Below are 12,994 nucleotides of genomic sequence, written 5' to 3' on the forward strand. Positions count from 1 at the left end.
ATTATATGCAAATAAGACAGCCTCGACAGACTGATGGCATTTTTTAACCTTTATCTGTTGAAATCAGCAGCAGTTCCACAAGATTTACTATTTAAATGTACCTAGAATCATTAAAGTGAGGCAAACAAATTTTCACGGGAAAGAAAATAGTAATCACTGAACAACAATGCACAATGGTTCAATGGAAGAACAAGTAAATGTAGATTCCATTTGAGTATCGTTTACCATTAACTGTCACATGCAATTTATCAGCCATGATTGGAACAGGCAGTTAGAAAGGATGTGCAAAAGCAAGCACTTCAAAATATGCTCTCTCATGTATGTGTTTCCAACAGTGACAGCAGCTCTAGTTTGGAGCAGGCATACAGGGTTGGATACCCACTGGGAAACCATATCACTTACGTAAAATGAACTTTTTTAAAAAAATAAAATAAAATAAAAAAAACAAGGATCTATAATTTATAACTTGCCATTCATTTTGGAAGTAACAGCGAAAATACAACTCAAAGATTGCTAAGAAAAGAAGTTTCAGTTCCAAGAACTGCAAAGACAAGGTACAACAATGCTGAGTGGGTCATAAGGTATTTAACTCAATGAATAAATACTGCCTGTGGCTTCACATCACGTAGCATGATCAGCAGTGCAAGTAAGAAATGTTTGCACCAGATACTTAGCTCCACTCCAGACACTAACTGAAGATGCGAAGGCTTAATGGAAATTATTTCTGTGCCCCGTATTGTGATTAAGCACATTACAGTTCAGCTAAAACTGTTTTTTATCATCCATAACAAAACCATTGAGGAGTAAATGTACTGGAAAGTGAGGGTAAGAATTCTAAGATCCTTAATAAGTGCACTACCCCAGAAGCTCATAAAACAGGGAGGGAAAATGTGTGAAATAAGCTTGCACACTTGTCTTTAGGTTAAAACAATAAGAGATGCTTCTATGGACAAAATAGGTTGATTTGAGCTTATTGTTGTTGTTATTGTCTTCAGTCCAAAGACTGGCTCGATGCAGCTCTCCATGCTAATATAACCTGTGCAAGCCTCTTCATCTCCGAATAACCACCACAATCTACATCCTTTTGAATCTGCTTATTGTATACTCTCTTGGTCTCCCTCTTCAATTTAACCCCCCCCCCCCCCCCCCCCAGTGAATGTGCACGTGCCCATGCACACACACACACACACACACACACACACTCTCTCTCTCTCTCTCTCTCTCTCTCTCTCTGTCTCTCTCTCTCTCTCTCTCTCTCTCTCTCTCTCTCTCTCTCTCCCTCTTCCCTCCAGTACTAAATTAGTAGTGATTCCTTGATGTCTCAGGAGTTGTCCTATCAACTGATCGCTTCTTATAGTTAGGTTGTGTCACAAATTTCTTTTCTCCCCAAATGTGCTGCTTTTATTTTAACTTGTTATCCAACTGGACTCCCAGGAATTTTGCACACAGAGTTTCATTTAGTGCATGACCTTTAATTCTCTTTCTAATTAATGCTGGCAGTTGTTGTTGTTTAAGTAAAAAAATTATATAATTTGACTTTTTGTGAGATTACAAACTAAACTGTTTGGTATGATCCAGATGAAGTTCTTTTCAGTTACCATCTGAGCTCAGCTTGGTAAGGTTGAGTTTAAATCCTTAATTTGTATGCTGGTGTCATCAACAAATTTATAGTTTTTAACCCCCTATAGAGCCACTGGAAGGTTCTTTATGCAGGTTAAGAACAAGACTGGATCCAGTACTGATCTCTGTGGGTCCCCACATGTTATGTTCCCCAATTCTGGGCTTAGTTTAATTCCTATCACAATATCTGTCAATGTGACTCTAAGCTATGGTAAGACCACATCTATGCAAAAGGCCTAGCCAAATGCCATTATATTTTAGTTTTCCAAGCAAAATAATGTGATCCACACAATAAAGGTTGCCAACTATACGAATAGCATAAGGTGGAGTGACTCTTAAATATTACTTTTCAACATAGTCTACACTCAAAATTAGGCACTTATCACAGTGGCATACTGCAACCAGTTGGTCACACTCTCCCATAGTTCCACATCATCAACAAAGCTCAGTGCTATGAGCCAGTCTTCATCACTGGAAACAGATGGTAGTTACTGGTGCAAGATCACTACTGTACACGGACCCACTTAGAAGCATCGAGTAATTCTTGAGTGCGGTTTGCCGTGTGTGGTTGAGTGCTGTCATGCAAGAACAAAACTTTTTGAGCTTGACTTCCCTCTAAGCTTATTCTGAAATGCTCTTCTCAAGTTTGACAATACCTTGTAGAGTTTATTGTCATGTCACGCTCAAGAAAATTGACAAGAAGCGCTCTTTTCTTGTCCCTAACTGCGATTTGGTCTCGCAGTTCACATGTTTGACACAAGTGTCATCTCCAGTTACGATACGATCAAATAATGAGTCACCATCTTTCTTTGTAAGAATCCAAAAATATCAACGATGCAGCCATATGCTGGTTCTTCGGTTTGCTGTCACGATTTTGGTACCCTTCTTGCCCTAAATATGTGATACCCTATGTTCCGTGTTATGATTTGATGCAACAAACTTTGTGAAATTTGTGGAAAACTATAAGAGAGCTAGCTCCATCACTGTGAATCAGCAGTTTTACTGAATTTCCTCATTGAGTTTTGCAACTAGTTCATCAGTCACAATGTTTTGTCATCCACTTCGCTCTTCATTCTGAACATTAATTCAGGCACTTTCAAACCTAATCCACCATTGGCACAGTCCACCTTCAGTGATTATGCTATTTCCACACACTTTACACAGTTGGCTATAAATTTCAACTGAATTATCATTTTCTGCCAACAAAAACCTTATTACCGACTGCACTTCACAGCCTATGGAATTTTCAATTGCGGCATACATCTAAAACTTTTACTGCAAAATAACAGGAAACAACACAAACCTCATCATGTTGGCATGGTTGGATGCCAAATGAATGGACAAATGCTCAGACAACAACATGGCCCCACCCACTGTTGCTGCAGGCAAAAATGTAATAGCCCTTGTAATAGCCAGTATTCTACAATAGGTCATTAGATAGGTCAATCAGTTCTTGAATTATATTTTTCACTATGACTTAAGCTGTTGGAAGAAGTCAACAAGGCATCCTATGAAATTACGATCATAGGAGAACAGTTAGTTGTCTTTTGGCTGATCAAAAAGTTAGTGCTACAGGCATCCACATTAATTCCAGAGCCATTTCAGACAAATTTATGGTGGTTGACTGTATGCTCAGAAATCCTCAGGATCCATTTAGTGACTTTTGCCAATGCTCTTGTCTGAGTGCTGCAGTGTACAGCCCATCATAACTGGGATAAACAGCAGTACATGGTTCAAATGGGTCTGAGCACTATGGGACTCAACTTATGAGGTCATCAGTCCCCTAGAACTTAGAACTATTTAAACCTAACTAACCTAAGGACATCACACACATCCATGCCTGAGGCAGGATTTGCACCTGCGACCATAGCGGTCTCGCGGTTCCAGACTGTAGCGCCTAGAACCGCACGGCCACTCGAACTGCAGTGGAGATAAATGGAACATATTGCCTTACCATTATGGACTGGAACATAACAATCCTAGTGGACATGAATGTATAGTCTGGAAGGGTATCATGAGCTACACAATAACAACACTGTGGTTATCTTCACAGTAGAATCAGTTCCAGAGAAATGATGCTATACCAAGACAGTGGAAGGACTTTTTCAAGCAAGTGACCATGCTGTTTTCACAATTGATAACAGCCACTCCCTCAGAACTATCAGAGTTAATGAGAAACTTATTACTATAGTTACAAAACCATGTAATCAGAGTGGCCTGGATATCTGTAGAACCTGTAAGCCACATATCATTTTTGGGATGGTCTTGTGACCTGACCTATGTTAAACACATGGTTTTAGCCCCCCCCCTCTGCCACTGGGCTTTGATAGTGCATGATTTCATGGATGAAACATGTCCGGATTGGTGGATTGGAAGGAATGGTCCAACACCCTGGGCACCCCACTGTCTGGACATTATGTCCCTTGTCTTTTTCTTCTGGGGCTATATCAGGGACAGAGTCTTTATCACACCAGTTGCTGATGTCAACAAACTGGATGTTAGGATACTAGCTGCTGTGAGTACTGTGAAAGAACACATGTTATGAAACACCGGGCGGGAACTGGAATACCGCCTCAACATTCTCCAAACTACCAACGGAGCACACATTGAGGTTTACTAATGTAAGTGATCTTTTAAAAAAAAAAACACTAGTAACACTAACCTACGAAATGGCATCAAATGTAAATTATTATGTCAAATGGTTATTCTCTAATATTGTTATAATCAGGGCAAGTCTTTGTGGCATTAAATTTCACCTGAAAATGGAACAAATCACAGCACTGTATTCGAAATGTTGACTGTGGCTTTTGGCTACTATCAGTAAAAGAAGAATTTTATAAGTGGTATAAATGTTTAAAGAGTGTCAATAATGTGTTGAATACAATGACCGCCATGGATACCATAGCACTTCATTACTGATGACAATGTCAAAGAAGTAAAGAAAATGGTTATGGGAAATTGCCAGGTCACCATCAGAGAGGTTGCTGATGATGTTGGCACATCCTTTGGTGCGTGCCAAGCAATTTTTTGGATGTTTTTGGCATGAAACATGTAGCAGCAAAGTTCTGCAATTGTTGACTTTCACCTGAAAATGATGTCGCGTAGGCATCGCTCAGGAATTGCTGAATGAAGTCAACAGTGATCCAAAACTTCTAAATAAGTTTGTACCAGGTGATGAAACATGGGTATGATGTTGAAACCAAGGTCCAATCATCCCAAAAGAAACTACCTGAAGAACCAAGACTGAAAAGAGTCCAGCAAGTCTGATCAAATGTAAAAGTTCTCCTCACTATTTTCCACATTACAATGGGACAGAGCATCATGAGTTCCTGCCTAATCATCATGAAAGGAATATCATTTGGAAGTTACATGCTGTTCGCATGAAGCAACCCACAGAAAACCACCAAAATTGTGTCAAAACCACTTGTGGAAACTGTATCATGATAATGCTCCCACTCACGCCTCAGCACTTGGCAGTGACGTTTCACAAATATGTTGCCTGAGCCATTTGTGACTTCTTTCTATTTCTGAGGCTGAAGAGAACTATGAAATGATTTCCAGCATAACTTTTTTTTGTCCTGTATCTATATCTATTGAAGAGATGATTTTGATTTGATGTCACTTTAGAAAATTACATGGCAATTCAACCACTTCTCATCTGGCCTCATGAGACTGGCTGGACCCCATGCAAGGCCATTTTAGACCAGAAAATTCTAAAATAGTCACCAGGAATCAAATCTGGAACTTACACATCAGTAGCCAGCGACACTAATCACATGAGAACAGAGATAAACCATATATATGTAAGTCTGGAGTATTCTATAGACATGAACATTTTAGGTTAATCTTGACCGAGACATGAATATCAACTGAAAAGACAAATTATTTTAATCAGTCACATTTATTGTTCTTTTCACTGTGCATTTTTAAGAATTATACCTCCATCATCAGTTTGATTTGTGTCAGTTCATAAGTTACGGGCAGTCACATTTATTGTTCTTTTCACTGTGCATTTTTAAGAATTATACCTCCATCATCAGTTTGATTTGTGTCAGTTCATAAGTTACGGGCAGTTTGTATGTACAACTCTTTGTGGCCTAACTGTGGCACTGTCACTTTGTGCCACAAGCTGCATTTCCAACTCTATTTACATCACATACAGTGGTTGGACAAAAACATGGAAAACCATGAGAAATGTGTGCTTGAACATAAATGCAGGTGCTTGCCTAGCCTGCAGTTATGCTGAAGTATTTGACCACAAACAGCACATGTGCAATGTCCTTATTACACTGTAACTTTCAGTGGATGTCAGACCAGTATTCTGTGTAGTTGTGAGTGCATTATATTGGAGCTAAGTGGATTAGAATATGAGTAATTGTTAATGTTTGTTTGATGGGTGCTTCAGTAATCAATGTAGTTGAAGTGCTCAGTTTCAAGAGGCACTGTAATGAAGGTTTATAGTACACACAGGGAAAGCAGAAAAACATCACCTGCTAAGTCAAAATATGGATGGAACTTTGTGTTGAGTGATCATGATGGATAGTCATCGAAGGGATTGCGATGAAAAATATGAGGACTACAGCTGCAAAAGTCATTGCAGAACTGAATGCTACACTCACAAACACTGTCAGCACCAGAACAACAGGAAGGTAGTTCCATAAGAAGGGAACTGCAGCGCTAGCTGGAATTCCAAAACCACTCATCAGTGCTGCAAATGCCTGTAACAGGAAAACGTGGCGCCAAAGCCATAAAATCTGGACTATGGAGCTATGGAAGAAAGTCTTTTGGTCAGATGAGTCTTGTTTCACAATGTTTCCAACTTTTGGCCAAGTTTATGTCCTAAGAGTAAAACATGGAACAGATTCGCCGATGATATGGGCAGCCGTGTCCTGGTATTCCACGGGGCCCCTTGGTTACTCTGCAAGGTCGCATTACTGCCAAGGATTATGTGAACATTTTGGCTGATTGGGTCCATCCCATGATACAATGTTTGTTACCCAACAGTGATGCTGTGTTCCAAGATGACAAAGCCCCCATTCACACAGCTTGCATTGTCCAGAACTGGTTTTGTGAGGATGAGGATGAACTGTTTCATTTCCCTGGGACATCACAGTCACCAGATCTCGATGTTATTCAGACTTCGTGGTCTACTTTGGACAGAAGGGTGCATGATTGCCATCCAACTCCATCATCGTTATCTAAACTTGCCACTACTTTGCACGAAGAATGGTATAAGATTCTCTTGAAAACCATACAGGATCTGTATTTGTCCATTTACAGATGACTGGAAGCTGCTTTGAATATCAATAGTTTTCCTACATCATATTAGGTATGGTGATATATTATGTTTGTGGGTTTTCCATATTTTTGTCCACTCTCTGTACATTTTCTATAAACCGAACTAAGAAAGATGCAGCATTTAGATTGTCTTAATATGCCCCTTTGCTTAGTTCGGTTAAATACAACTGGAAAGGTAATTTGTGACCACTGAAACACAGTGCCACAGATTGGTAACAAAAAGTTGGATGTACCAATGGTCCACGGTTTATTAATTGACATATACCAAGCTCATGATGGAAGCACAATGCTTTGAAATATATAGTGGGAAGAATATAAAACACAATTGGTTACAGTTTATATTTTCAATTTACTCTCTCTATATAAGCTATTCCAGCTCGAGTTCCCACTCATGGGCAGCAGAGATAGACAAGTGGCTCACACATGTGTAGAACTCATGCAGTAAGGCTTTCTGGCAGGTAGCCTATCCAGCCAATGCCTGCCTGTGGGCATTCAAAGGTGCCCGTGCCTCAAGCTCTACATGTTCACATTGTATTTGAAATCTCATATCAATTTAACTTATCAAATTTTGTAGTTGTTGCATTATTAGTAATTTGGAAAAAGTAAACTGAACATTCAAATTGAGGTTTTCTTGTATAAACCATGCTTGTGTTGAAAGCAGGAGGGCAATGGCTTGCAAGTTGTGAAAAAGCTTTATTGCTTAGTTCTTAACAAGGCTAGTGGGTTAGAGGGCAATATCAGGAATGGCTGAAGAGTGTGGATATCCAGGGGGGGTTCGAAAAAGAATACAAAAGGTACTCTCCTACAGTAGGTAACACAACTTAGCTCCTGCCCCATATCAGAATGGTATACAGACAGGTTCACATTAATTTCCTTTGTGACATTCCTATAGAAAACAATTGGAAACATAAGGACTCACATGATAAAGAGTCTCACGAAGATATGAAGGTGAAACACTGACACTTCTGCTCACCTCACAGCTGGGACTGAGGAAGTATCTGTTTTTTCTGAGCCCTATTACAAGGGAGGCTAAGAGAAACAAGTTGTCAGTCCTGACATCATCACATGACAAAAATGAACCTTTTTGATTGGCTGCTGTTAATGTGGCCTGGTGCTGTCCAGTTGCAAAAGGCTTTAAACAGGCACTTGCACCTTGCCAATACATACTACAACTGTGCCTATAGTTTAAGTATTAAAAATGTAAAGCTGGCTGAGTGACCTGTACATAACATACTCAGGTCAGTAAAAGCCAGAAGTTAATATATGACTGGCTCTGTGCACTATTCAATCAGTATATTTACCAATGTGATCATCTCTAAAAAGCATACAAACACCCAACAACTCTGGTTATTTATTAATCTTAATTAGCTTTATATCAAACGAGGATGAAGCTGAGACACACACTTCATACAATTTGCAGAATGTAACACAGTTATTACACACATAGCATAACTTACTAAATTTGTTTCAGCTAAATCCATTATCTGATGTGCCTCTTTAGTGACATAAAAAGCACCAAACTCAATCATCTTCAAAAACAAAAATATAGGCAACATTTCTTGCTTTATGACTGGAATTGAACTTATGAAAAACTATGACTGAAAACTATTGGCATATAGTGTAAGTGGGAAAACACACTGTGGAATCATATTTAACATAAAATATTGGATCAACACCAACATTTCAAGTCTAAAATACACAAGAACATACAACAAAAGAGTCACACAGTTCCATTTAGCATCAAACTTACTGTGGAAATATGTTGTTATCACTGGTGAGCTCAACTACAGAGCGAGACGGTTTATTTGCTGAGTGTTGTTTGTATACTGAACTGTCTGCTGACAATCTGAGGGCACGTTGTGGGCACTGAGACTGCTCATATTCATACACCTACAACAATTGTTAAGCACTGTGATTAAACTGAAATGTTTCAGTTAAGTGCAAAAAATAAAGAACAGAATAGTTACATGCCATCTCTTACAGTGCAAATTTAATTTCTATTAGGGGGAGAGGGAAAAAAAATGAAAAGAAAAACAGGAAGTAACAAGCTTTGACAGAGAGAAAAATTGTCCTGAATTACGCAAGATATACACATCATCCATACACTAAATCTCCTTTTAATTAGAGTATTCAGTTCACCGATCAAATCATTTTCAAATCTGCTCCCTCTCCAACCCTCTCTCTTTTCCACTTCTAATAATTTCGCATCTATTCACTATCTGATTTTCTCTTTCACCCACTGATCTTCCTCTCATTCTTTACCCTTTAACAACTACAGACAATGTATCTTCACAGTATATTTCCTAGTAAACTCAAGAGCTTTATATTGTATAGTTCATCATCAAATTTTGTGGAACTAATCTCAGTGTTTTCATTCTACTCTTTCTCTGTCTTTTTGTTGGCATATGTTTCGAGTTTTGAATAACTCACCAGTCCTTTTATCATGACTCCAGTTTTTAACACTTACACCTTAATGCTGAAAACTTCAGGCTTCTCATTAATATTTTTCCATTTTTTTCAGCCCAGCCACTTATTTGCAATTTTATTTCTCCAGATACTTGGAAAAAAACAAATGCTTCTCCTGAACATACACTGGATTACTTTTATTAAACTGTTTCCTCTCCAGTTCTTAAGATTAAGGGAAGTCACCTCGTATGGACAGTTTTATTTAAAATAATAACTTTACTTAGCTAATTTTGCCTCCTCCGACACTTTCAAGCTACCTCAGTTACCTGCACCACAGTAAAAAATTATAAGCCTATAGCAACACATATTCCACACATTTGTGTGGAGGAAGCAACAAGTGGTGACATCCTTAGCAATGGTTTGTCACAATCACAGTAGTTATGAGAACAAATATCTCAGACATGAAACCTATACATAAAAAGAGAAAAAATGTGAGCCTTAGGGCAGATTCTGTGCCAGTGTTTTTTTGAGTCATCAGTCATCTGACAGATTTGATGTGACCCATCACAAATTCCTCTGCTAGGCCAACCTCTTCATCTCAGAGAAACAATTGTTACCAATGTCCTCAATTATTTGGTGGATCTATTCCAATCTCTGTCCTCCTCTACAGTTCTTACCAGTGTGCAACACATTAAAATGTATTAGTGCAACATTTAAAATGAAAATAAACATGATGTGGTTAGTATCTTAAAATAAAATTAACAGATATAATAATTAAATACTTAGTGATTGTGAAGATCAACAAGTTATACACTTTGCATACACTTACATTTTTTATTCCAACAACCTCACAAAATCAGAAGCATATACAGACAACAAAATTTTTGGGTCAAACAAGTCAGCAACATTAAGTATTTAAAAATTTGTATATTATGTTCCTAAATTAGGTTTTCTTGTGGTAAAGAAATGCTTAAAAACATTCTATTTTTATGTGTTCTTCTTGTCCTCAATTCTAAATTCCCTTTACTGGTTTCTACTTCTTAAACCCTGACTTTCAATAGACATTTTTTAAGCAATAATACCATAAATTTCTGTTCTGATGGTTCTCTTTTTTACACACATTTACTCAACTTGATAGTTCCATTTCTGAGCCCAACAGTGCCAGAAGGTGACAAAATTGTAGCTACCATCCTTTTTATGGTCTTATAGCTAGGATTAGTGTTTGCAAATTAAAATGTGCCTATTGGCATTACTGGAATTTCACCTCCTGAATATAAGTAATGGCCAGACATTCTGGCTCTATGTAATTTTACAGACTCTTTACATTATGGATTACATCACTCTTTTCCCTTCACACTTTGTCAATTCCTTTGCTTCAGTTAACACATGCTAAGTTTTGACATTTAAAGCGAGCATCTGAACATCGTTACTAGCTGCTGCTGCTGCTGTTGCTACTGCTGTTGTTGTTGTTGCCTTCAGTCAGAAGATTGGTTTGATCCCATACTCTACACAGTCTATCCTGTGCAAGCCTCTTCATCTCTCAGTAACAACTGCAACCTTCATCAACTTGAACCTGCTTACTGAAGTCAAGCTTTGGACTCTCTCAATAATTTTTATGCCTCACACTTCCCTCATTTACCAAATGGACAACTTCTTGACCTTCAGGATGTGTTTTTTCAATTAATTCCTTCTTTTAGTCAGTTTGCGCCACACACTACATAACTTTCCAATGCAATTAAGTTCATCTTCATTAGTCATGCAGTCAACCCTTTTAATCGACCACATTCTTCTTTAGAAACACACTGCATGAGGTTCTATTCTCTTCTCGTCTGTACTGCTTATTGCCTGTGTGTCACTTCCCACTTCCGTGCAAGGCTACATTCCAGACAAATACGACCAAAAAAGACCTCCTAACCCTTAGATTTATATTAGATGTTAATGTATTTATCTTTTCTTGCTGTTACCATCATCAGTTATTTTGCTATTGCTTTTACTTCCAGGTGCATGATGTATTTCACTTCCATGTGCATAATATATCTGCCATCTACTGACACAACACTTTTAAATTCAAACACAGTCTTCTGCAGACTACATGAAATAGAACTGACATCTAATATTACTCTTTTTGGGTAACAAGTCCCACATAAGCAAAAAGTATGAAGGAGATAACTGTTACTAATTCCCATGCATTAAATCATCTTGCTGAGGTTGGTGCTTCTTGTTGTCATTTTTCTGAGTTTGCAAATTAAATTTAGTTTTTAATAAATTCTACCTTCTGCAAAAGAAGACATAATTTATTAAAAACAAAAATTCCTGTAAACTCTATCATAGCACCAGCACCATTGATTGTATTATAGTAAGCCTGAGAATAGTGTAATCTAGTATACATATTATTGTAATATTTAAGAATATTTTATTCTTCACATACTATAGTGTAATGTCTGGTTCTGAGATGTTGCTGTCAGTGATTATTGTAACAGTCAGATAACAAATAATTATAAAATGATAACTATGATATCTAACTAGAATAATGATTATAGAATTTTTTCTAATGCTAAATGACATAGGGGTTCACTTATTTGTTTGTAATACATCAAGTGATGAACTATATAATGTTTACATTTTATGTGTGTTCTCAATATTATATCTCTCAAACAAACAGAAATATTTTGCACAAAGCAGCAACACAATAAATTCATTATTCTGTAACACTGTGCTTTAGTCTTTACAAACTTACTGTGTTCTCTAAATATGTCTAAACTTCTCAAAAAATTATCTCAATGATAGTTGTGACTTATATTTAACTTTATGTCTGATAGATTTAAATTAAAGAACACTTTCTAGCCACTTGTAATTACATAAAAACATGCTACTAAAAATTTAAATGATAAAATATTGCCAACTGGTATTTTTGTGAGGTGTCAAAACAATGTGATTATGCAATTCATGATATTCTCCAAGAGAAGCTTGAATATTATGGTATCAGAGATCTGGCTGGTAACTGGTGTGAATCCCGTCTAATTGAAAGAATGCAGAGTTTCACATAAAGAAACCCAGGGAGAGTACACATTAAAACTGCATCTTTGGAATAGAGAATTATCTATAAAGATATACTACAGGAATCAATACTGACTCCAGTCTCATTCTTGTTATATATGAATGATCTGTCATCATACAATCAAGAAGCATAAACAGTTCTCTTTGCTGACAAAGTAAATATTGTAATCAAAACTAAAGGCAAGACTAAAACACTTGAAAATGTTAATGAAATTTTCTTGATAATTAATAACTGGTTTTCTGCAAATGATCTGTCACTGAACTTGGACAAAACTAATTAATGCAATTCTGTACTGCACAAGATCTGTCATATAATTAGAAAAATGCATGGGGGTCAGTCAATACATGAAACAGTGTGTTCCAAATTCTTAGGTGCTTATATTGATGAGAACCTGAACTGCAGTCACATGTTACGGATCTTCTGCGACTATTGCACAACAAATAACACCAGATTTTGGAGATGAAAATGCTAAAACGTTATCTAAGTCTTCCTGTTTTGATTCATCAGTGTTACATGAAATCACAGTCTGGGGAAATTTGACACTGAGAAAAAAGTTTTTGTTGCACAGAAGCTTTAATACAGAGAATACGCGGTGTCCTTTATACAACCACC

At 37.4% G+C, this 12,994-nt stretch overlaps 1 protein-coding gene across 4 annotated transcripts in view; it reads right to left on the reverse strand.

Annotated features, from left to right (window-relative positions):
* The window catches only part of LOC124607155 (folliculin), a 163,792-nt gene that overhangs the window by 63,451 nt on the left and 87,347 nt on the right, over nucleotides 1-12,994 (reverse strand). For all 4 annotated transcript variants that reach the window (XM_047139367.1, XM_047139366.1, XM_047139369.1 and 1 more), the window contains one exon: nucleotides 8,669-8,808. In XM_047139367.1, the coding sequence (XP_046995323.1) occupies nucleotides 8,669-8,808 (140 nt within the window). The remainder of the gene's footprint in view (nucleotides 1-8,668; nucleotides 8,809-12,994) is intronic.

This window comes from Schistocerca americana, chromosome 3, assembly GCF_021461395.2.
Source record: "Schistocerca americana isolate TAMUIC-IGC-003095 chromosome 3, iqSchAmer2.1, whole genome shotgun sequence".
Lineage (NCBI taxonomy): Eukaryota > Metazoa > Arthropoda > Insecta > Orthoptera > Acrididae > Schistocerca > Schistocerca americana.